Source organism: Macaca thibetana, chromosome 11 (genome assembly GCF_024542745.1).
Source record: "Macaca thibetana thibetana isolate TM-01 chromosome 11, ASM2454274v1, whole genome shotgun sequence".
NCBI classification, from domain to species: Eukaryota; Metazoa; Chordata; class Mammalia; order Primates; family Cercopithecidae; genus Macaca; species Macaca thibetana.
This window is the reverse complement of record NC_065588.1, coordinates 11,121,754-11,147,598: the sequence shown is the minus strand read 5'-3', so window position 1 is coordinate 11,147,598 and position 25,845 is coordinate 11,121,754. Positions and strand designations below refer to the sequence as shown.

Below are 25,845 nucleotides of genomic sequence, written 5' to 3'. Positions count from 1 at the left end.
CTTCTTTTGGTTCCTGAATTTCTGACACAACAAGAGTGGATGTATTTCCCACACTCGGTTTAGCAGAGTACCTATATTAGTTAATTAGTTGGTATTTTTGTTTGTTTGTTTTGCTAGAGGAACTCCTCCAAAACTGCATTGGATGTTGATATCTCACATGTCTTTTGGGTTCAGTTTTTCTAAGCTGGGTTTGGTAGATGGCTCTGGTGGTTTGATGGGCCAAGTTCTGCATCTTGGAGCTAAAGTTTCGCCAGTTTAGGCCAGATCAGGCAGGGGCAATCTGACTCCGTTAGTTTCTTTTCTCCTTCTGGGAACAGTGTAGTAGCCAGGTGATGTTCTCTTGATAAATGGAAAAGAGCAAGGTAACCCGATGTAGAAACCATCTCAAATCCCCGTGTAAATTCTACCAATATTCTGTTCATTAAAATAAATTATGTGAGCGAACTGAGAATCCAGGGGTAAGGTAGTTAGTTACCTTGCCTGTGGTGGGAGGATACTGTAAGACTAAGTATCAAAGGGTGTGATACTCAGAAACATTTACAAAATTAATGAAGTAATAAATACTTAAACATCAGATAGACTTGAGAGTAACTTTACTAAGGACCGAAGCATGAAAGATATGTTTGATACATATTTTCGTATGGGGTGAAAATGCTGAGTGGGAAAATAGGACTAACTTCACCAGGATGACCTCCTGGAAACTCATTTTCCAAGAAAATAACTCCTTCCATCCCTGAGGGGTGTAAGATTGTGTGTTTGTGTGTGTATGTGCGCATGTGGGTGTGTACATGTGTGTGTGTTTGTGTGTTTATGAGCTTGGTAACAATAAATTCATCCAAAAGTATTGGTTAGTAGCAACCAGATTTTAAGGTAGATTGACCTTCCTGTACTTCTCAAGAAACCTTTGGATAATTTTGATTAAAAAAAAGTTTGGATTCTATGGATTTAAATTTTGTATAAAAGTCAATCCATTATTGGTGATGATCCTATTTATGAATAAGCTCTTTTAACAATTTAGACATTTGCAGTATGAACTATGTACTGGGTGGTAAAATTTCCCTATTAACAACTGAAGCTGCTGAACACAAATTATGTATTGTTAAACAAGCAAAACATCGCAAAACAGTGAAAGAAGATACGTCTTTATTTGCATGCTGGCAAATGAATATTTAGGTTTCACTTCAACTTTAGTACAAATAATTCCATCCTGTTACAAGAACAGACATGGAATGAATAAGCTAATTTAAGCTGTTTTGAAAATAAGAATTTTTCCATAAAGACAGTATCAAATTCATCCATTAGCATAAGCTGGTGCTTTTTTCTTTGACATTGGTCACAGTGTTTAAAAGTAAAACGAATATTGTTGGGCGCGGTGGCTCACGCCCCTAATCCCAGCACTTTGGGAGGCCAAGGCGGGCGGATCACGAGGTCAGGAGATTGAGACCATCCTGGCTAACACGGTGAAACCCTGTCATTATGAAAAATACAAAAAATTAGCCGGGCGTGGTGGTGGGTGCCTGTAGTCCCAGCTACTCGGGAGGCTGAGGCAGGAGAATGGGGTGAACCCGGGAGGCGGAGCTTGCAGTGAGCTGAGATCGCGCCCTGCACTCCAGCCTGGGCGACAGAGCGAGACTCCGTCTCAAAAAATAAAAAATAAAAATAAAAATAAACAAATAAAAAGAATGTTATGGCACATTCAGAAATCAGGTGTATACAACTTTTAAGGTCAAGCTGTTGAAGAAATCACAACCGGTTATATTAAGCTTGTATTTTTTTCTTTCTTTTTTTTCCATTCAGATATGATAACTTTTCTACACATTGTTATTTCAATTACTGTAGTGGTCCTATTTGTTATTGGAAATTTTGCCAATGGGTTCATAGTATTGATACATTTTATTGGCTGGGCCAAGAGACAAAAGATCCCCTCAGCTGATCAAATTCTCACTGTTCTGTCAGTCTCCAGAGTTGGTTTCCTCTGGACAGTATTGTTACATTGGTATTCAACGGTGTTTAATCCAGCTTCATAGAGTTTAGAATTAAGAATTACTGTTTATAATGTCCGGACAGTAATCAACCATTTCAGCATCTGGCTTGCTAGTAGCCTCAGCATTTTTTATTTGCTCAAGATTGCCAATTTCTCCAACTTTGTTTTTCTTCACCTAAAAAGAGACTTAAGAGTGTCATTCCAGTGATAATGCTGGGGCCTTTGCTATTGTTGGTTTGTCATCTTGTGTTGGTAAACATGTATATGAATGTGTGGATAAAAGAATATGAAGGAAAAGTGACTTGGAAGATCAAATCGAGGGACACGATACATCTTTCAAACTTGACTATATCCACGCTTGCAAACTTAATACCTTTTACCATGTCCCTGACATATTTTCTGCTGTTAATGTCTTCTCTGAGTAAACATCTCAAGAAGATGCAGCTTCATGGCAAAGGAGCTCAAGATCCCAGCACCAAGGTCCACATAAAAGCTTTGCAAACCGTGTTTGCACAGTTTGCAGACTGTGTTTGCAAAGCTTTTATGTGCAGTTTCCTCTGTTCCTAATCATTTCGCTTTGGAAACCTAGGAGGCTGCACGATAAACCTGTCGTCATGCTCTGCCATGCGATTGGAATCATACATCCTTCATTCCACTATTCATCCTAATTTGGAGAAGTAAGAAGCTAAAAAAGTCCTTTCCTTCTTTGTTATTATTATTTTTTATTTTGGTCAGATTATGTGCTGAGTGAAAGAATGGAAACTCTCAACTTCCTGGATTCACCTTTGGGAAATCCTGTGTTTTCTAGGAGAAAACAAACTGATGGTGTCTGGGACATTTTATACGTTTTACTCGTTTTTCCGTAGAGTGTGTGTTGGAGTAATTTCCAAAGACCTAGAAAAGCCTTTTGCCTAAAGTTATCATAAAAGGTATGTATGTATGTATGTGCGTGTATATGTGTATAAAACACTTAAGAAACAGGTACGATAACATAATGTTAATCAAATTTTTTCCAAACTGCCAAATTACACAAAATATGGTAATAAGTTCCTCAGAATTATGAAATCATGTGTATTTCACATATGTATTTCATGTCATCATGTTTTATTTGAAAAATTTATGATCTTGATTTATAATTTTTAAGAACTGACAGCTTATCTCAGGAAATCATTGCTCCTTTCCATTGTGATTTGTACCATACATATGTACCACAGTGTGCTTGAATGTCATTGAACCTCTAATTTTTGGATAATAAGGATATTCAATTCTAAATCAATAATGAGGTTTTATCTTTGGGGTAGTTTTTATTTAATCATGAATTATAATTTTATGTTTAGTTTAAGGTGAACAGAATTATTGTTAGAAAACGATTCACACCATAAAATTCAAGGGTGACAAATCTATTTAGAATACATTTTATGTATGTCTAATATAAACAATACTGAGGAAAATGAAATTAGATATAAGTATGATATAAGTATGTGAACAGTTGAGAAAAAAATCATTTATATAATAGGGATGAAGAAACAATTATGACTTCTTCAGTGCTGTCATAAATCTCAATATGCAGTTAAATATGTCATTTATTCCAGTTTTTAAATCAAAAAAACAGTTTTTGAAGTTGAGACCTGATGTTGAATGCTTCAGTTTTTATTCTAAACCACTTCAGAGCCTCTGACTTGTCAATTATCTCTTTTATCTTCCACATTTAAAATTATTTTTAAACTTTACGTAAAAGAACTCGAATCTTCCCCACCTTAAAAATTTTTCAGTGTAAAAATGGTATACAAATGATGGAACATAATGAAAGGACATTTTCTGCAAATGTTAAAATGATGTGTATGAAATCTAAGTATTGCTGATAGAAAATCTCTTAAATATGTATTTTATTATAATCTTGTTTTAGGTGATGAAATGAGAGAAAGTGTGTTGACATATTCAGTGACAGCAACTTCTATTATAGGAAGGAAATGTATAACCTTGTTCAACAAATAAATTCTACATGACTGTATTAATTCTTGGTGCTATTAAATTTTTATAATGTTATCTAAACTTTGAGATAAATCATCTCTACATGTGATTTAGTTATTTGTTTATCACACATTTTTCCCGGTTCAAAGAAACCAGAGATCATACAGATCTTGCTTACTGTTGACTCCCTGGACCTAAAAGACAGCACATAGAATAAGTGGTCAAAACTGACATTCTGATGAACAAATAAACTGGTGAATATACGCATAAATTAAGTATATTGTGATGGTGAACCAATGAAAATGAAAGTCATCACAAAATCTATAGTAGCATGAATTTTCCTATTCTGCTTTCAGGTTACGATTGTAGGCTTATCCAAGAAGAAGCATTTCTTAGACCCAAAGTGTGGCTATTCCACAATTTTAGGGGAAATACCACCATAATATAGACTTGATGAAGCTATATCAGATGTATGACGTGGAGACAAGGTAGAACATGAAAATCAGATGGCACCTATTACAGTACTTTTTAAAAAGCATATTAAAGATTTTTGTATATATGCATATATTTTTATTGTGAATGATATGTGTGTATTATGATATTTTCTAGCTGGTTGTTGTGTAAACAGTAATGATGTTTGATTTTAGAAAATTCAATTACCAAACATCTTACTACAATGTTATTTGCATATAGTTTTAGTATCCTCTCTAAATGAATACTTTAATTGCCATATTATAAACTCACAAAAATGTGAATGAATTATAATTATAGAACTGAATGAATATCTTAACCTCAGGTTTCGTTTCTAGAACTAGAGCCAATGTCTGATATTAAAGTGATGATATTTAATTGGAAGGTAAGTCCAGGACAGCAATAGCAAGGACATGTGGAAATTGAGGCAAGAGCAGATGTGAACCTACGTATGGTGATGTATGTTATGACACTGCTGGTGTCCACTTCACAGTGAGGTGAGAGAGACAGCCGGTGGTCATCAGATGCATACACTTGGCTCCCAGCACTTTCCAGAAGGGCTGCAAGGGGAAACTACAGCCAGCATTATTCCATGGAAGAGAAAGAGTAGGTAGAATGTATCTGCTCAGCTGTCATCTGTCTTCTATTTCCCCTTGACCAGGGTTTCCCTAAGGTAAAACTACCATCTCTGCTATTCTGTCTTCCGTCATCCAGTCCCTAGGTGGAGGTTATGAAAGTCAGACCTCATGCCCACAGTGTGATGATCCATTCAAGTCCCAAAGGGAAGGATGATCTGGGTCAAGAAGGGTACTGACCACGGGAATGGGGGACGGTTCTCCTTCACTCCTTGTGCCACTCAGATGTGCTCACGTCCTCCAGTCATGGCTGGCTTTACAATCATATGGCACGTGCAGTTGCACAAGGTCTTATGCTTAGAGGGGCTTGTACTTAGAGGGGCTCTATGCTTGGATTAATGTTCTGCACCTGCTGTTTTTGTTTTAGAGACAGAGGGCACTCCTTTGCTGAAGAGGGGATGGTCTTACTGTAATTCCCTAGGAGTTTGCTCTCCTCTCTTCTATGGGCTTAACAGAGATATGTACAGAGTGCTATGATGCCCACTATGCATACCTCTAGCAACTTTGAATTCTGCTGACTCATCTGGCACAATGGGCAGAGGAGCTTGGGCCAGAGCCTATATCTGTTGTAGAGCCCTCTTTTGTTCTGGGTTTCATTTGAGACCAGTAGCCCTTAAGAAAATTCTGTCAGTACATCAGAGCAATATCCTCAAATGTGGTCTATGTTGTCTCCCAAATCCAAATAGGCCCCCAAAATACTGTCCCTCTTCTTTAGTGGTAAGTATATATAGAGAAACATTCCATTTACTTTAAAAATGATGTCTTGACATGTGGACCAGGACCACTGTACCCCTAAAAGCATCACCAGTGTTTTAGGTTCCTGAATCTGCTGAGGTTTATCTCTCTTCTTCTGGTATTTTATGTATGTTCATTGTTACAGTATTTTACTATATTTAAGGAACTTCCTACTTTCTGCTAATGGGTACTACTTAATGTAATATAATTAACATATTGAACTAGCATTACGTTTTGCAAAATATCAATTAAACTAAAAGTAGATGTGACATAGCCCTGACATAAAACAGTGACGCAGTGGTATTGTTCTTACTGTATTTACCAGCAGCTATACTCTGGTCAGTTAATGTTTATATATATAAAATATACATATATTTTAATCTTAAGTTCTGGGATACATGTGCAGAAGGTGCAGGTTTGTTACATAGGTATACATGTGCCAATGGTCATTTGCTGCACCTATCAACCTATCCACTAGGTATTAAGCCTCGCATGCTTTAGCTTTGTATCCTGATGTTCTCCGCCGACTACTGACAGGTCCCGGTGTACGTTGTTCCCCTCCCTGTGTTCAGGAGTTCTCATTGTTCAGCTCCCACTTATGAGTGAGAACATGTGGTCTTTGGTTTTCTGTTCCTATGTTAGTTTGCTGAGGATGATGGCGTCCAGCTTCATCCATGTCCCTGCAAAGGAAGTGATCTTATTCCTTTTTATGGCTGCATAGTATTCTATGGTGTATATGTACCACATTTTCTTTATCCAGTCTATCATTGATGGGCACTTGGGTTGATTCCATGTCTCTGATATTGTGAATAGTGTTGCAATAAACATACATGTGCATGTATCTTTATAACAGAATGATTTATATTTCTTTGGGTATATACACAGTAATGGGTTATCGGGTCAAATTGTATTTCTGGTTCTAGATCCTTGGGGAATCCCCACACTGTCTTCCATAATGGTAGAACTAATTTACATTCCCACCAACAGTGTAAAAGCATTCCTATTTCTCCACAGCCTTGCCAGCATCTGACTTTTTAATACTTGCCATTCTGACTGGTGTGAGATGATATGGCATTGTATGCTAGTCAGATTGGTGATTATATGTATATTTTTATTCATTTATATATATTGACATACATCACATTATGTAAAGTTTTTTTTTCTTGAGTAGTCAAAGTTACATTTAAAAGGAATACTACCGGTCGGGCGCAGTGGCTCACGCCTGTAATCCCAGCACTTTGAGAGGCTGAGGTGGGTGGATCACGAGGTCAGGAGATCGAGATCATCCTGGCTAACACGGTGAAATCCGTCTCTACTAAAAATACAAAAAAATTAGCGGCCATAATGGCTGGCGCGTATAGTCCCAGCTACTCGGGAGGCTGAGGCAGGAGAATGGCGTGAATCCGGGAGGCGGAGCTTGCAGTGAGCAGAGATAGCGCAACTGCACTCCAGCCTGGGCGACAGAGCGAGACTTCGTCTCAAAAAAAAAAAAAAAAAAAAAAAAAAGGAATACTACCAAAAAGCTAGGGAGATGAAGGAAGTTTCAATATTTTTACTTTAATCTCTGCTAAATGAGAGTTACGGTGACCTGGCATCTAAAATTTAAAAGCAATATAGGCCAGGAAGGATAAGGGGGAAGGGTATGAGGAGAGACTGATTAAGGGGTACAAATGTAAAGTTTAATAAAAGACATAAGACCTAGTGTTTGGTAGATCTGTAGGGTGACTACAGTTTACAGTAATGTATTTAAAAATAGCTGGAAGAGAATGATTCAAATGTTTGTAATGTAAAGGAGAGAGAAATGTTTAAGAAAAAGGATATCTGAATTACATGGATTTGATATTTATGAATTTTGTTAATATATAAGGTAGGTGCAAAAGTAATTGCAGTTTTTGCCATTTAAAAGTAATAAATTATCTCATGCACTCCCAAAATAAATTTAAAAATAAAAAATAAAGTGAGAAGAAAAATCAGCAATATAGGTGTTGATTGTAACATGGGGAATTTTCATTATAGATGTAATAATCTCAGTAGAGAAATATATGGACAGGATGATGGTTGTTCAACAGAGTTTCTACTCTGCATTTGATACAATTAGCACATAAATTTTGATGCATAAAAAAGTTAAAATGAAACACATTAATCAGTTCTGTATATACCTAAATGAATGGATTAAGACACTGCTCTTCTCTGAGGAACTGACTTGTTATTCTAATTTCTGGATGTAGTGTGTTGGAATTATTATTTTTACCACTCTTTTTCTGAACAAGATTGCCTTTCCTTAAGAGCTGCTGTTCCAATGAAAACCTAGTGTTTTCAACCCAGCATGAATGATGCAAGTGCTGAGGGCCTTTGGGCGAGACCCTCTGGGATTCTTGTAGCTGTCACTGGAGACTTGAGCTCTGCTCTCTTTTCAAAGTATCCATGAAGTCTCAGCAGAACCCACCACACAACCCCTACCCACCATGGTAGTTTGTCTTTCTCTTTGTCTTTTTTCCCAACCTCATCTTTATGACCTGGATATGGCAAGGCTAGGGTAACCTTCTTGTCTCTACATGGATAGTATGTTTGTGCTTCTAGCCTTGGGATTTTTTCCTTAATATTTGCCCATGATAGCTGAGTTTGCCTTTTCAATAGCGCTCTTGACTAAATATACAGTAGTTTTCAAGATACTTTGGTTTTATTTTTATTTTATTTTTGCTCAGTATTGCTTCAGGGGACTGAAGGTGAGGGATCAGTTCTTCACAGTGGAACACCTTACTTCTTTCTCTGTCATCTTTGACGTTTATGAGGCATATTTTTCTACTTTCTTCGGTAGCTGTTGCTGAATTTGTTTCATTGGTGCTTTGCTCATTTTACTTACTTTTTTAGCTATTGAAGAAGAATGACTGTATCAGGTTGCTGATTTCCCCATCTTGGCTAGACAGTATGTCATCCTTTATCTGCATTGGTCCCTGTAGTGAGGATCATGGAGCAAGCTTGCTGGGAGAGTGAGTACATGTGAAAAAAATCTGAAGGTATTAGTTGCTGATGAAGCAATGTGCCCTACTGGGCAGGGGAGAGGCACAGAATAAGGATTCTTGCTACGTGGATGAACTCGTTCAAACACAGTGACTGCTTTATGAGACAACAGGCAGATTTCCACCCCTTGCCACATGTACAGAAAAAATATTTCCAAAGTCTCCAGAATATTTACGTTTAATACTATTTAATATAAACTTGCAAGTCTTTTTAAATGTGTTTAAAACTATCACAGTACTGCCGGGCGCGGTGGCTCAAGCCTGTAATCCCAGCACTTTGGGAGGCCGAGACGGGCGGATCACGAGGTCAGGAGATCGAGACCATCCTGGCTAACATGGTGAAAAACGTCTCTACTAAAAAATACAAAAAAAACTAGCCGGGCGAGGTGGCGGGCGCCTGTAGTCCCAGCTACTCGGGAGGCTGAGGCAGGAGAATGGCGTAAACCTGGGAGGCGGAGCTTGCAGTGAGCCGAGATCCGGCCACTGCACTCCAGCCTGGGCGACAGAGCGAGACTCCGTCTCAAAAAAAAAAAAAAAAAAAAAAAAAAAAAAAAAAAAAAAAAAAAAAACTATCACAGTACTAAACATGAACTAGATGCATAATAAATGCTGAAAATAAAAAGCCTGAATTATTAAAGTGAAGAGAGAAAAAGATTTAGATCCCAAATAAACGTGTGTGTGTGTGTGTGTGTGCACGCGTGCACACGCGCATGTGTGCGCACATGTTTGGTGTTCATGTACTTGTAAAATAATAGAAAAGTATTATTCTTGGTACCCAGCGTTCTAGGAATAATGTCTTCAACAAGATTATTAGAAAACTCTGCTACTTTGTAGGAGGAACTTTGGATAACTATGAATAAGTCCCTTTACAGACTTAACTTTAAAAAGCCATCTGATTTTTGTTTATTTTCTTTATTTTTATAATAAATTGACATATTTTACTTGCATACATTTATGAGGTATCAGATGTTGTTATGATTTATGAATACTATGTGGAATAATTAAATGAAACTAATTAACATATTCAAATGATAATATATTAACATAACAAATGTCAGGTAACTTTTTTTATGGTGACAAAACATTTGAAAGTTACTTTTTCAGCAATTTTGTAATGTACAATACACTAATATTAACCATATTCACAATGCTGTTCAATAGATCTCAAAAAAGCAAAACAAAACTTATTACTTTGGTCTAATTGAGGCTCTGTACACTTTAACCATCATCTCCCCATTTTTATCCACCCAAACTCTGATGTAAAAATCCTCAGTGCTTAGAAAGTTTCATATACCAATTTTTGTAAAGATACTTCCCCAGAACTCAATTTGACAGACTGAAATATGTAGATAAGACAAAAAAAAAAAAAAAAAAACACAAACCAATGAAAATAAATATGTCTTTATTTGCATGTTTGCAAATGAGAATTCAGTGTTTCCTTTCTCACCAGCTACAAAAGACTTCAGCCTACTGTGTGTGAGGCACACGGCATCTGGATGAAGCTCAGCTGAGTTATCTGGGGAAATACAGAGATCTTTGTGATGAGAGCTTTAAACCCAGCCATTAGCAAATCTGGATGTTTGCTGGTTTAACATTCCCTTTTTAAAGGGAATATTTTATTGAATTTTCAAGAATCAGATATACATAGCATTTTAGATGAATGCATTAAGAAGTCTTCAGCAGTGATATTAGACATTGGGGCATTCTCTTACAGGCAATGGATGGTGTCATAAAGAGCATATTTACATTCATTTTAATTGTGGAATTTATAATTGGAAATTTAGGAAATAGTTTCATAGTACTGGTGAACTGTATTGACTGGGTCAAGAGAAGAAAGATCTCTTTAGTTGATCAGATTCTCATTGCTTTGGCAATCTCTAGAATTAGTCTGGTTTGGTCAATATTTGGAAGCTGGTGTGTATCTGTGTTTTTCCCAGCTTTATTTGCCACTGAAAAACTGTTAAGAATGCTTACTAATATCTGGACAGTGACCAATCATTTTAGTGTCTGGTTAGCTACAATCCTAGGTACTTTTTATTTTCTCAAGATAGCCAATTTTTCTAACTCTATTTTTCTCTACCTAAAGTGGAGAGTTAAAAAGGTGGTTTTAGTGCTGCTGCTTGTGACTTTGGTCCTCTTGTTTTTAAATATTTTACTGATAAACATTCATATAAATGCCAGTATCAATGGATACAGAGGAAACATGACTTGCAGTTCTGCTTCATGCAACTTTATACGATTTTCCAGGGCTATTGCATTAACCAGCACTGTGTTCGTTTTAATTCCCTTTACTTTGTCCCTGGCAACTTCTCTTCTGCTCAGCTTCTCCCTGTGGAAACATCACAAGAAGATGCAGCACACTGTCAAAGGATACAGAGACGTCAGCACCAAGGCCCACAGAGGAGTTATGCAAACTGTGATCACTTTCCTCCTACTCTATGCCATTTTCCTTCTGACTTTTTTCATATCAATTTGGACCTCTGTACGGTTGAAGGAAAATCAAATTATTATTCTTTCTGAGATGATGGGACTGGCTTATCCTTCAGGTCACTCATGTGTTCTGATTCTTGGAAACAAGAAGCTGAGACAGGCCTCTCTGTCAGTGCTATGGTGGCTGAGGTACAGGTTTAAACATGGGGAGCCCTCAGGTCACAAAGAATTTAGGGAATCATCTTGAATATGTTAGAAAAAAATAGTTCATAAGAAATTCTTGTATATTATGTAAATTTATACTTCCTCAAGATTCTTTCATTGTGTATAACTTTGTGAATTTTACAAAGGTATGTTTGGAATCAACACCATCCAAACATATCACAAATTAGGATATATGAAAGTATGTATATTACCATACAGAGAAGAATGTGAATACTATAAAGAGTTCTTATACAAACAGATAATATAGGTTTTGTATCAATCATTAATGTTTTTTGAGATTTTTAAATGAAAAACCTATAAGGTATAAGATACATGTGTATGTATGTATGTGACACAGTTACTAAAAATAGACTGCTTAACCTTACATCTCAATCTGGTAGATAAAGTACATAAAAGAATATGGAATTTTAGTACGTATATTAAATGTTTTTAATTTTTGTATAATATTTAGTACCTGATTAACATGTATGCAAAAAAGTAATTTGCTTTGTTGAATTAGAAGTCAGCTGCCTTACTAAATGATCACATTTGCTTTGCTCATTCTCTTGTCTTTGCAGATAGAAAATTATATCATCTGCATATAGTGATTTATAATGATTATTTTACTTCTCCATTTCACTACTTGTAATTCTTTTTTTTGGGATCAGTTGCATAATGAAATGGTTTGAACATTCAAAGTGTTAAGTAATTGTGATCGCAACTACTATCTTTGCAATTGGAGTGTTTTCTAGTGTTTTAACAGTAAACATAATACTGACTCTAGCTTTAAGATAAATTCTTTTAAAAATAATCTTCAGGGAGAATATTTGTTTCCTACATTCCTGTGTGTAGTATTATAATAAAATCTCTGTTAAAAACTATCAATTATTTTTGCTGTTTATTAAGATGATCATACTTTCGCTCTCTTCTGACCAATTAAAATAATACTTGTTAATGGTGGTACACCAAACAATGATATATCTTCTAGTCTATGCATTCTAGATTTAATAAAATACAATATATGTATTCATACACACACACACACACACACACACACACACACACAGAGACAGAGAGAGAGAGAGAGAGAGAGAAAATTACAACCTTAGAGGCAAATTGGAATTCAGAAAGTAGCTGCAAGGTAATGAGAGGTAATCTCCAAAAGGGGAAAATAATCCCAGTTTGAATAACAAGAAAAATTGTGTCAAAGAATTGTATGCCAGAAGATGATTCATTTTTTCAAGGGCTAAGAAATGTAACTATAATCCTGAATTCTTTGCTAAAAATTTGTTCTGGGATTTGATTTAAATAATAACATTCCCCTCTCCCCTTAAAAAAAGACAAGGGCTGTTTACTAAGCATACCTCCTTACTGAAAATGCTACTAACCAATCTGCTTCAGAAAGAGTGTTATGGACGGACTTGTTTGTCTCCAAAATCCATGTGTTGAAGCCTACAATCTCAATGTGACTATATTTGGATATAAGACTTTTAAGTAGGTAGTTAAGGTTAAATTAGGCCATACAGTGAGGCCCTAATACAATAGGACAGGTTTCTTTATAAGAATAGGAAGAAACAGGCATCTGTGGGCACAGAGAAGACACAATGATGTATGATTCCATTTACACACCATTCTAGAATATGGAAATTAATCTATAGTGACAGAAAGCAGATCCACTGCACTCCAGCCTGGGCAATAGAGCGAGACTGTCCGTCCAAAAAAAAAAAAAAAAAAGGAAGAAAGAAAAGAAAAGAACCATAAATTATTACCATATTTTTTTATTTCAAAATAAACATTTGTACATATTTAGCATTGTGGAAATTGGGAGGTGTGGCACATTGCATTTTCCAAGGATAGTCAAACAGTATCCTTCATTTAACGTTTTCTTCCTACAGTGGGACTTTGACATCCTCTCTTGAAGGGGTGAGGTGTGACTTCACCGGATTGAACCCCTGCCATGACCAATAGCGTATGTCAGAAGTGATGTTTTGTGACTTTTGAGTCTATATCATAAAAATGCCATGCAACTCAAACTCGTCCTTTATAGAATCTGCCACAGGCTTTGAGGAAGCCCATGCTGTGAAATAGAGATCTAAAATTTGTTTTTAAAATGATTGCATACCTAATTGTTCCCCCAAAATTTGGAAAAACCAAGTTTTTTTCAGTGATTGAATCACTATCTGTATCATATTATTTCTTTACATGCATAACTACATATCAAAAAATTCATTTATCATTCTTTTCTACTGATCATGGCAATATTTCAGATGTCTTAGTCCTTTTAGTCCTTACAATAGTTTTGAGGATTTTTTTGCATTGATGATAACTTTTCAGAGGAAAACATAGTATCTTAATATGATTGGGTGACTTTCACAAAGCCATACATTTTATAGGTATCAGCATAGTTAGGAAATACGATGGAGGTGGGAGGTGGGGGAGAGTAAAAGAGAGCGAGCGAGAATTACCTTATTTATTAAAACAGTTTAAATTCCTAGCATCAAATAACAAGAACTGCACAGGATTCAGTTGAAGAATGATCAAACTTTGATGCAGATTATACACTGCATCACAGTTTAATTTGTCAATCTGAATACATGTAAATTTCCAGATAGGAAAATACAGCATTAAAACAGAGCCAATTTTCCAGGTATTCCCATGTACATTGATTGCACCACTGTTCTCTCTTCCTGTCTGGGTTTGGTTTTGCTGATTCATAAACTCTGTTAATTTTCAATTCATCATTCCAGTTCCACAATTTGATCTAAATTTGTGGTTTACTGTAATTTCTCTTTCATTTTCCTTGTTCTTGGGTATTAATTTCTTTTTTGCTTCTTCATCGCAAGTTTATTGGGATATTGGGAAGAGCAGAAATCAGTCCGTGTGTTCAATGCACTGTACATTTCAATACCCTAAGGATAAAGAAACACATTCCTATTACAGTTTAAAACAGAGTCTACAAATAGACCTTTTGTTTATTTGTTTTCTCTTTCATTTTAAATTTATTTAAGTTACTTTACAAGGCAGATTGTTATTATCTACGTTCCTAATTTCAACAGAAGCATTTGCTATCTTTTCTTCATTGGTTGCATAAAAATAACATGACCATAAGTTCATAATCAAATGGCTATTTCCACAAGTTTGTTGAGTAAACTGAACCTGTCTTTGCAACCCTAGAAACAATTTTAATTGACAAATAATATTTTATATTTTAATAAGCTGACAAATATAGTTTTCTATAACAAATGTACATGGTTTCAAGTCTATTACTTATCCATCTTTAGAACCACCAAAGCAAATCTCTCTGTATTGTAAGAAAATCGTGGTGGGGCTTGGTGCCTCACGCCTGTAGTCTCAGCAATTTAGGAGGTTGAGGTGGGTGGATCACTTGAGGCCAGGAGTTCGAAGCCAGCCTGGCTCACATGGCGAAACCTCATCTCTACTAAAAATACAAAAACTAGCTGTGTGTTGTGGTGCATGCCTGTAATCCCAGCTACTTGGGAGACTGAGGTAGGAGAATTGCTTGAACCAAAGAGGGAGAGTTTGCAGTGAGCCAACATTACTCCACTGCACTCCAACCTTGGAAAAAGAGCAACACTCCTTCTAAAAATAAAAAATAAATAAAAAATAAACAAACAAACAAAAAACAACCTTTATGCTTTTTAGTCAGCAGACATAGAAACACAATATTATAATAAAATACATAAAGAGTTTGAATGTATCTTTCATTTTTCTCTAACTTTATTTTTTAGCTAAAGCTAATCTATATTCAGGTTTCCCTGATTATCTGAAAACACGTCTTTCTTACATTTTGTTGAACAGTTGAAGGCTTATTTAAATGAGCATCCAAACAAGATTGACATATTGCTTTTTGTCAGATGTAAATGGTCCATGAAACAAATAAAGCTTGAACTCTGAGGTCCTCCTTCTGCATAGACCCCTTCCAAGACTCTATTTATTCTAAACACAAGAAAAAGGTATTAACAAGTTTCATGAACTAGCATTGGCCCTATTTCTACCCATTTTTTAAACTTAAGCCTTTATTTTTTTTTTCTGTCTTCCACTTTCCCAAATGGTCATCCCCCAACACAAACTTCAGTAGTTGGGGGGATATCTGAAATTTTTTCTGAAAAGAAGACTTAGAAATTCCTACAGAAGTCAATTTCTAAATAATCTGATTCTTATAGCTACAGATAAGAGCTAACTATATTCCAACACTGGTCTAAATGCATAGTGGGATTGCAGATTGTATAATAGATGGGGGAATCCAGAAATTATTCTGTATTGATGTTCAAGGGTCCTATTAAAGTGAGGCTGCTTGTATGACTTTAAATTTTTGCTAATCCACTAGTTTTTACTTGGCAGAACATACTCCCTTTGAAATGCTACCCTACATCAGTATCTATAGGATTCTCACTTCTCAGTATAGAATAGATGTTAAATGTTAGCTTATGTCTTTTTTCCTTTATAATCCACGGGGTCATTAGAGAAAATCTCATGTTTGAATAAACAAGCAAGCAGCAGCTTCATGGCCCAAATTAATCTGGTCCTTTTTGCTAGTGTCCTGGCCCCATCTGTTTCCACACCTTCCTTTTTAGAGATGATGCTGACTGTGACACATATCAACACAGGGAGGTTCTTTGATTTTTAAAGTGAAGAGCAATTTCCTTGGAGATTTTACCCTTTAAAAAAGAAATTTATTTTCTGACTTCTCATACATGTCACTATTGTTTATTCTGAAGAGCCCATGACTGGAATACCAGGTACAACCAGTTATTTTTATATGTTTCTTTATTCTTGGTCTTTTGGTTTGTCTTGGGAGACATTCCAGGACAGATTTAATAAGTAGAACTCTGAAATTCTGCCCCCATTTTGTACCCTTCTTACCCAGTCATCATGTTCACATAGCTGAGTCCACACTTGGGGAGAAGAGAGAATACAGTAGTAACTTATGAGGACAGGTCCAGTTCACCTGCTACTCTTAGGAAGTTCTGACTGTGAGCGGACCAAGCCTTTAACCAAATCCTTCTCAGAGAGTGTATCTGCACTCCATTTCCATTGGCAGGATATCAGCCATGGCAGAACACCTTGGTAGTTAAGAAAAGGAGGAATTTATTTTCACAGACTCAGGGGAATCCTACATTTACTAATTCTACTGGAGACAGATAGCAGAATGCTTAGACACATGGTGAATGAATCTTACTGCAAGTGAATCAAACTGTTTCTTAATTGCAGATCAACCCAGCTACTCCACAGGCAACAGAGTCCATCTCAGCACCTGTTTGTGATTTTCATCCTTTTCAACCCTCATACCTTACTAGAGATTTCACACCATTTTCAATGTGAATTTTAATCCTTCAAAAAAGAATTCAAAACTTCCACCAGATGTTAATATCAGCTATAAAATCGTATACAGATGTTAAAGACAATCTTTTTTCTCCCTGTTGCTGTTGTTGTTAAGAAGGTGAAGCAACTATTCTTAATTTAATTTAATTTTATTTTAAGTTTCACTGTACATGTGCAGCATGTGCCAGTTTGTTACACAGGTCATGGTGGTTTGCTGCACCTGTCAGCCCATCACCAAGATTTTTTTTTTCATTTTTTTTATTATACTTTAAGTTCTAGGGTACATGTGCATAACGTGCAGGTTTGTTACATATGTATACTTGTGCCATGTTGCTGTGCTGCACCCATCAACTCGTCAGCACCCATCAACTCGTCATTTACATCAGGCATAACTCCCAATGCAATCCCTCCCCCCTCCCCCCTCCCCGTGATAGGCCCCGGTGTGTGATGTTCCCCTTCCCGAGTCCAAGTGATCTCATTGTTCAGTTCCCACCTATGAGTGAGAACATGCGGTGTTTGGTTTTCTGTTCTTGCAATAGTTTGCTGAGAATGATGGTTTCCAGCTGCATCCATGTCCCTACAAAGGACACAAACTCATCCTTTTTTATGGCTGCATAGTATTCCATGGTGTATATGTGCCACATTTTCTTAATCCAGTCTGTCACTGATGGACATTTGGGTTGATTCCAAGTCTTTGCTATTGTGAATAGTGCTGCAATAAACATATGCATCACCAAGATATTAAGCTCTGCATGCATTAGCTATTTATCCTGATGCTGTCCATACCCCGACACTCCCCATAGGCCCCAGTGTGTGTTGTTCCCTTTTCTGTGTCCATGTGTTCTCACTGAAGCAACTATTTTAGTAACCATGAGTATCTGCCTTCTATCCATCACTTTCTAAGAAGGAAGTGAGAATCCTACAGATACTGATGTAGGGGAGCATTTCAAAGGTTTGATTCCATTTTACTTGAGCTTTGGAACAAGGCCACCACATAAGCACAGGACATAGTGAAGAATGAAATATATACAAAATAGATTAGTTAAGAAATAAAGCAAAGCCACCACTAAATTCTAGGAGATTGAGGAATTGTAGAAATCCAGAGAAGCACCGGATGTGCCTAGCTGAGGCATTGATCCTGGCTGAATGGAGGGAATTGAAAAAGCATTGGGGAGGAACATTTTTTAGCTGTTCCCCATTTAATAGGGACTCAATAATTGTTCATTGGAATTGAATTTTGAGAGTGGTTTTTATTTTGTCAGGGAATATGTCACTTAGCTGCCTTGTGTTAATAAGCATGGTAATTTTATTGGTCCCTGATACTTTACGAACTCTCATTAACACTTTACAGGGCCATCAAAAACATGAAATTAATCCGTGGAAAGTTTATTAGTTTTCCTATGCTGCAATAACACATTACCACAAAGTAAGTGATTTTGTAACTTCAAATTCAGAAATGTGTCACACTGTCTTACATCCATATGGAAAGGCTAAGTTTCATGCTAGAGTTTCTAGGGAAGAATAAAATACCTCTTTCTTCCACATTTAAGGACCATGTGACTGCATTGGGTCCCCCTAGGTAATCCAGGAAAATCTCTCAACATTCAGGTCAACTGATTAGCAAATGTAATCCCCCTTTGTCATGTAAGTTAACATATTCATTGGTTCTGGGAATGAGGAAGTGTGTGTCCCTGGGAGGTCATTATCCTTCATAGCACACAATGGATGGGCATCTTACTCTCCTAGACCTGGTTTGGTTCAGTGCAGGGTGGCGAGTTACCCAGGCTTCTTCCAGATAGTCACATGAGGGTGCAAATGAATTCATATAAAATTAGATGTAATGCAAATATTTGTACTTTAAAGTATATATCTATGCAGTAGTATAAGTCAGAAACTGAAATGGCAGAAATCTACTTTTAATAACCATTTCCATTTAATGTAATTGTTGGTATTTCTAAGCCATTTGTGTTTTTCATATTTACACTACTTTTGATTGTTTTCTTTTTCCCGATCTCCTATGGATGCCTTAAAATGTTTTTTTGATTCCATTTTACTTGATCTGTAAATTTTTTGCATGACTCTCTATATAGCATTGTTAGTGGTTGCTCTGTGTTATGTAGCTATGAAAAACATAGTGTTTCACAATCTAGTGGTGTGCACATTTTACCCTATTAGTGAAATATGGAAAAATTGCTTCTTTGTCTTCTTAACCACTACTGTTTGTAATAGAATCATATTAAACATATCTCTACATGCATTTAACCTCACGGTAAGTGTTGTCATTTTTGCTTTGACATAATTTATTGTCTTCCAATTTTGCAGCTGAGAAATCTGAACTGGGTCTCAATGGGTTAAATCCATGTCTCAAGGTTGAGTTCCTTTCTGCAGGCGCCAGAGAAAAATCTCACTATCTTGCCACATTCCATAGTCCTCTTCCATCTTTAATGCTAGAAAGCTAGCAATGGCCATTTGAGCCATTTGAAACTCATGCAGAAAACTCGAGAAGCATAGAAAGATATTTTGTATTTACCTACTTTGTATTACCAGTTTTTATTTTTGGTTTATTGTCATTGTTGTGGTTGTTATTCATTACTGACGTTCCAAAATGTTCTCTTCTATCTTTTCTTTTATGATTAGTGACCTTCATAGAACCATTTTATGTGATAGGTTTGTTGGAAAGAAATTATCTTAGACTTTTCTTTTCTGTCTTCGAAGAATGCCTGGATTTTCTTTTTATTATTGATGAGTAGTTTTATTGGACATAAATATCTGGTTGACACGTTTTTTCTTTCAGCACTGTAAATATTTTAGTTACCTTCTTCTGGTTATTCTGCTCTCTGGTAATAACACCATTGTTATTCATATTGTGTATTCATCTAGCTATGGTGTCATTTCTTTCTTGCTGCTTTCAAAACATTTGTTTTAGTTTTCAGAAATTTGACTACAGTCTCTCTTGCATGGATTTTCTTAGGTATATTCTGGTTTGCAATTGCCCGGCTTTTTGTATCTGTAGGTTTATGCCCATTGCAGTTTTGGAGAATTTTCAGCTATTATATCTTTGAGTTCTCTTTCAGTAACATTCTCATTGTTCTTCCCTTCTGAAGCTCAGATTTCATCATTACCACATTATTTGCTATAGCCTTTCATGTTTGTAATAGTATGTAAAATTTCACCCTGTGTTTATCAGAGTATATAATTGCTATTAATCAATCCCGAAGAATACTGACTCTTTCCTCCATCATTTCTGTCTGTTACTGATCACACCCAATAACATTTTATTTAATTTTATATGTTACATACCCCAGTATCAAAATTTCTGTGTCATTATACTATACAGTTCCTTTTACCTGCTGGGAATGCTTTTTTCCATTTATTTTGAGAGTGTACACACTGATCTAAAATGGAAGGCTATAACACCTGCTTCAATGTGATTGAAAGTCTCATCGTTTCAACATCCAAATCTTTTCAAGGTTGTTATATGTTGATGGTTTAACTCCTTGGAAATTGGTCGATTGTTTCTGATTTTGTAAAGCGTGTTGAGTAATTTTCTATTTTACCCCACACACAGTATTTTCTCTGTTTAAAATACACAAAAATTTCAACGAGGCAAATTTTGGATATCGGAGGGTAGAGGCACTCATGCTTCATTGAGATCCACCCACTGGTTCAGATGGCAGGGCGGTTTGTCCCGCTTACATTTTTCTACTTGGAGCTTCTGCCTGGATGATTCTCTATGACTCGTAATGAGATAAAGCTGTAAGTATATTTAACATCGAACCATACATAGCGTGTACTGCATGGGTCCCGAACATCCTCTTCACAAAATCTTTATTTTTCTTTTGTGCACCCTATCCACTAAATCCTTTTTTCTCTTTTGTGCCCCATTTGCTCAACCCTCAACTGAACTTGAGCATTTCTTTATCCTTTTTTCCCTACAAAAACACCAGAGTTTAACACCGGCTTAATTACAGTCTATTATAGTACCCAGGTATGCCTGCTGTCTTCTGATGGGAGATTTACAGAGTGCAGGATAATGAGGTTGGGGTAAAAACTATGACTACAGGCCTGGCGCAATGGCTCACACCTGTAATCCCACTACTTTGGAAGGCAGACATGGGAGGATTCCTTGACACCAGGAATTTGAGATCAGTTTGGGCAACAGAGTGAGTCCCAGTCTTTACAAAAAATTACGAAAGGATCCTGGCTTTGTGGTTTGTGCCTGTAGTCCCAGTGTATTGGGAGGGTGAGCTGGGACAATTGCTTGAACCTGGGAAACTGAGGCTAAAGTAAGCCACGATTGTGTCTCTGTACTCCAGCCTAATAGAAAGAGCAAGTCAAAGTCAAACAAACAAACAAACAAACAAACAAACAAACAAAAAAAAACAGACTAGAACAACGAAAAAGATTTTCTTTTTACTTGACTTCATGCTCCAGGGTTTCCCTTTTTACAGGGCATCTCCCAGTGTCGAGGGAGTCTAAAGCCTTGTAGTCTCTTACTTTTCTTCCACTCACGTATCACAGTGGCTCCATGCTACATCCCCCAGCACTCCTTCCCCAATTCCCACAGAGCCAAGTAGAATAGTGATTTGAGCACATATAAGCAATTTTAATCCCTACCATCCTTGATGTTTTACAATATTTTGGGAAGAGTTTGTAAGACCTTTTGTCTCACTTGACCCAGGGATAACTCAGGCCTAGTTCAAATCCTTAAAGGAACCGAGATCAGAGGAGAGGAAAGGAAGTGATAGAGAGATATGGAATAAGTGTCTTCATGCAAGTAAGCAAGACACATTTAATTTTATATTCAAGCAGTGCAGACATTGCTCAAAACTCAGTTGAATAAATATTTGAATTTTAGTTCTCCGCAAAGATCTACAACAGGGATGGGAGATCTTTAATCCTTCTACCTCCTGTTATCTGTGGAATAAAGCAAACATAAAAGTGTCATTTGGTAAGTTTGTTTCAATTCTACCATCAAATACCCAGTTTTCAACCATTTCCCTATTCTACACATTAATGAACAGCATAAAGGAAATTGTCATACATTTTGTTCAACATACCAGCTATTGATATGCCTTTTTTACATTATTAACTGAAAAATAATAAGCGTCCTTACAGATGTTATAAGATTACAAAACAAAAAGCATCCAAAGGATCTAAATTAGTATGCAACGTGGATGTCTAATGATTTTCTATCAGAACTCTCACCAATTGCCCTGTTTGATGACAAAAATGAATGGGAGCACTGTCATGGTGAAGTACTCTGCAGAAGCTTTCCAAGGCATTTGTCTACTAAAGTTTTGGCTTTCTCAAAATAGTCTCAGAATAAGCAGATGTTGTCATTCTTTGGCCCTCCAGAAAGTCAACAAGCAAAATGTCTTGAGCTTCCCAATAAACTCTTGCCATTACCTTTGCACTTTCCTCATCCACTCTTCCTTTGACTGGACCACTTCCACCTCTTGATCGCCATTGCTTTGATTGTGCTTTGTTTCAGGATTGTACTGATAAAGCCATGTTATATCTGCTGTCACAAATCTTTGAAGAAATGCTTCAGGATCTTTATCCCCCTTATTTAAATTTTCAGGGAAACCTCTTCTCTTTTCTGTAGCTGGTCTTGTTTCCACAGTTCGGGCATCCACAGAGTGAAAAATTTGCTCAACATTAATTTTTCAGTTAGAATCATGTAAGCTGAACCAATTAAAAAGCCTGGAGGAGGAGGAGGAGGAGGAGGAGGAGGAGAACGAGACAACAACAAGGAAGACCAGTGTGGCCATGTGGCCATAGCTGGATCAATTAAGTACACAGCAGTAAATTAGTTCAGAGACTGGTAGGGCTCCACCCAAAGGAACTTGACCACATTCAAAATTAGGATTTTGTTCTTATGGTGTAAAAGAGGGGGCCAGGCACAGTGGCTTATGCCTATAACCCCAGCACTTTGGGAGGCCAAGGTGGTTGTATTACCTGAGGTTAGGAGTTCAAGACCAGCCCGACTAATATGGTGAAACCTGTCTCTGTTAAAAATACAAAAATTATCTTGATGTGGTGGCACATGCCTGTCATCCCAGCTACTTGGGAGGCTAAGGCAGGAGAATCACTTGAATCCAGGAGGCACAGGTTGCAGTGAGCCGAGATCGTGCCACCGCATCCAGCCTGGGTGACGGAGTGAGACTCCATCTCAAATAAATAAATAAATACATAAAGGAGGACACAAACTAAAAAACATATATGTGTAATATGATTATTAAGTAGTTACAGTGAGGAATTGACTCGAGAAAAAAATAGACTTGCAATTTGGGGTAAGGTAGAAATGAGGCTTGCTTAGATGGGCAGATAGTGATGATTGTGCTAAAAATGGCTGCGATAGAAATGTATTTTGAAGGTTGAACTTTAACATAGCATAGTCTGTTTGACCTGATGTAATGTGATGTATGAGGAAGAGTCAAGAATATCTTGTAGTTGGCAAAATCACACATATGAATATAGATGCTATTTACCAAGGTGAAACAGAGTTGAAAGACAATAAACTTGTAGCTACAGGTGGGAAGCAGCAGAGGCAGAAGAAACCCGTGGAGACAGTGAGAGATCCCTGGAGATGTTGATAAAGTGTTCCAGGAAGAAAGATATGTTCAAGAGTGATATATTGCTCAGAGGTCAAGTGAGATGCATGACTGAAAATGGATTCCTGAATTGACTGGAATGAAGGTTAAAGATGACCGTCACACAATTGGAGTGCAAAGTATGAAAGGCTCTATAATGAACGTGGAAGAAAACTTGGAGGTGAGGAAACTTGGAGGAAATACCGTCAATATATATTTCAAGAATTTTGCAATAAGAATAGCAGGCAAATAATGTGATAGTAAAGAAATATTAAGAGTTTTAGGAAGACCTTTGTAAAAATGGGAGTTGCTTCAGCAGGCTTGTGCTGATTGAAATAATTCCATGGAGCATACAGGTAAGATTCAGGAGACAAAAGGATCATGTGCAGAATCGAAATCCTTGATTCCGCAATGTGATATAAAATCAAGTAGGAAGGGAAAAGATAGACTCAAGGAGGTTTCACTTAAGATAATAGGAGAGAACTGGGCTCCAGCTGGATGTGGGTTGGTCAACTTGGTAGCTATTGTGGTAAGATCATTCTGTTCTGATTCTTTTTGAATTTCTTAGTGAAAGCACTTAGGCTATCAGAGGAGACTGTGGCAGTTTTCTAATATTGAGCCATTCTCACCATCCTCTTTCAACATGGTAGATTATTTTCACACAGCATTTACTTATTTATTTACTTCTGAGTATTCTTCCTTTGCAGGTCTACTTATTTTCATTGATGAGCCTCACAGAATGAATTCTGAAGGAATGCTACCTTTCTTATAATTTAGAAAAGTTTAAACTAGAATTATCTGCTCATAGTGATTAACAGATGCTGCAAAAGAATTTTCTGTGTTCATTGACATTGGAGATGACAGTGACAGTTGCTTGCAGAGAGTTTTCTATATGAACATCATTCATTTCTTTTAGGATTTTATATTCAATTTTTCTGACAATTCTTGAGTCATATTTGATAACTTATGTTAAAGTAATATTAATGTCATTGACATTTTTATATCAGAAGAGTTTTACATCTGTTATTTTTTTCAAAATTTTATACTTCTATGATTCATTTTTCCATCTCATTTTTGAAGTTTGTATTTTTTTCCTTTTTACTTAATAAAATTACATAATGTATGTATCTTTTATTTTCGCTTAAGAACTAGACTTTCCATCTGTTATAAACTAGATTGTGTCTCTGTTTTCTCATTCTAGATATTTTAATTTGGGTGGTACACAAACAAAGGTTGATATTATGTGAGCAATATTTCCCTATATTAACCAACACGTTCCTAAGCTATTAGATTTCAAAAGCCTGCATTTCTAATTGTCATAATTAAATTTCCATTTTAAATGTCTACCAGTATAGACAACATACCAGCAGGCACTAACTATTTTTGAAAAAAGAGAACTAATTAGACTTTTACATATAGCCTGGTAAGAAAGAAAATGCTAAAAAACATATGAGGAGACAAAGTCATCCTATTTTGTTTGAAAGCCTCGAAAAAAGCAGTGTCAGAGACTATTTTACTTAGGTTTTTTGACAAAGAAATCTTAATATTTTTAACTTGGAGCATTTATTTCCTCATAATTTAATGTCTGCTATTATTTCTTAAAATCATTATTGGGGAGCAGACATGACATGATACTATAGGTACATGTTTCAAGAACTTTGCAATAAGGAAGGCAGACAAATAATGTCATAGTAAGGAAGAATTAAGAGCCTTAGGGAGACCTTAGTAAAAATGAGAGCTGTTTCAGCAAGTTTGTGCTGCTGGAAATAATCCCATGGAGCATACAGGTAAGATTCAGGAGACAAAAGGATCATGTGCAGAATCAAAATCCTTGATTAGGCAATGAGATGAAAAATCAAGTAGGAATGGAAAAGATAGAGGCAAGGAGGCTTCACCTAGGATAATAGGAGAGAACCGGGCTCAAACTACATATGGATTGGTCAACTTGGTGGCTTTTGTGGTGAGATCATTCTGTTCTGATTGTTTTTGAACTTCTTAGTGAAAGCACTTAGGCTATCAGTTGAGATAGTAGCAATTTTCCAATATTGAGCCATCTTTATCATCCTCTTTCAACATGGTGGATTATCTTCTGCACAGATTGACTTGTTTATTTACTTCTGAGTATTTTTCCTTTGCAGGTCTACTTATTTTCATGAATGAGCCTCACAGAATGAATTCTGAATGTTTTTAGCCTTTGCTATAATTTCAAAAAACTTAAACTAGAGATATCTGTTCCTATGCTTAACAAATTCAACATAAGAATTTTCTGTGTTCATTGACATTGGAGATGACAGTGACAGTTGCTTGCAGAGAGTCTCCTCTCAACATCATTCATTCCTCTTAGTTTATTTTACATTCAATTTTTCTGACAATTCTTGAGTCATATTTGATAACTTACATTAAAGTAAAATTAGTGTCATTGAAATTTTTATATCAGAAGAGTTTTACATCATGTT

At 36.4% G+C, this 25,845-nt stretch overlaps 2 protein-coding genes across 2 annotated transcripts in view; both read left to right on the top strand.

Moving 5' to 3' along the window:
• The window catches only part of MAGOHB (mago homolog B, exon junction complex subunit), a 1,022,454-nt gene that overhangs the window by 570,030 nt on the left and 426,579 nt on the right, over nucleotides 1-25,845 (top strand). The window lies entirely within an intron of this gene.
• TAS2R14 (taste 2 receptor member 14) lies at nucleotides 10,327-12,331 on the top strand. Its single transcript, XM_050748254.1, has one exon. The coding sequence runs from the start codon at nucleotides 10,534-10,536 to the stop codon at nucleotides 11,491-11,493; it is 960 nt and encodes a 319-aa protein (XP_050604211.1). The 5' UTR covers nucleotides 10,327-10,533; the 3' UTR covers nucleotides 11,494-12,331.

Coding starts and splice junctions, on each gene's coding strand:
- TAS2R14 (XM_050748254.1), top strand. CDS start 10,534: ATGGATGGTGTCATAAAGAGCATATTTACATTCATTTTAATTGTGGAA.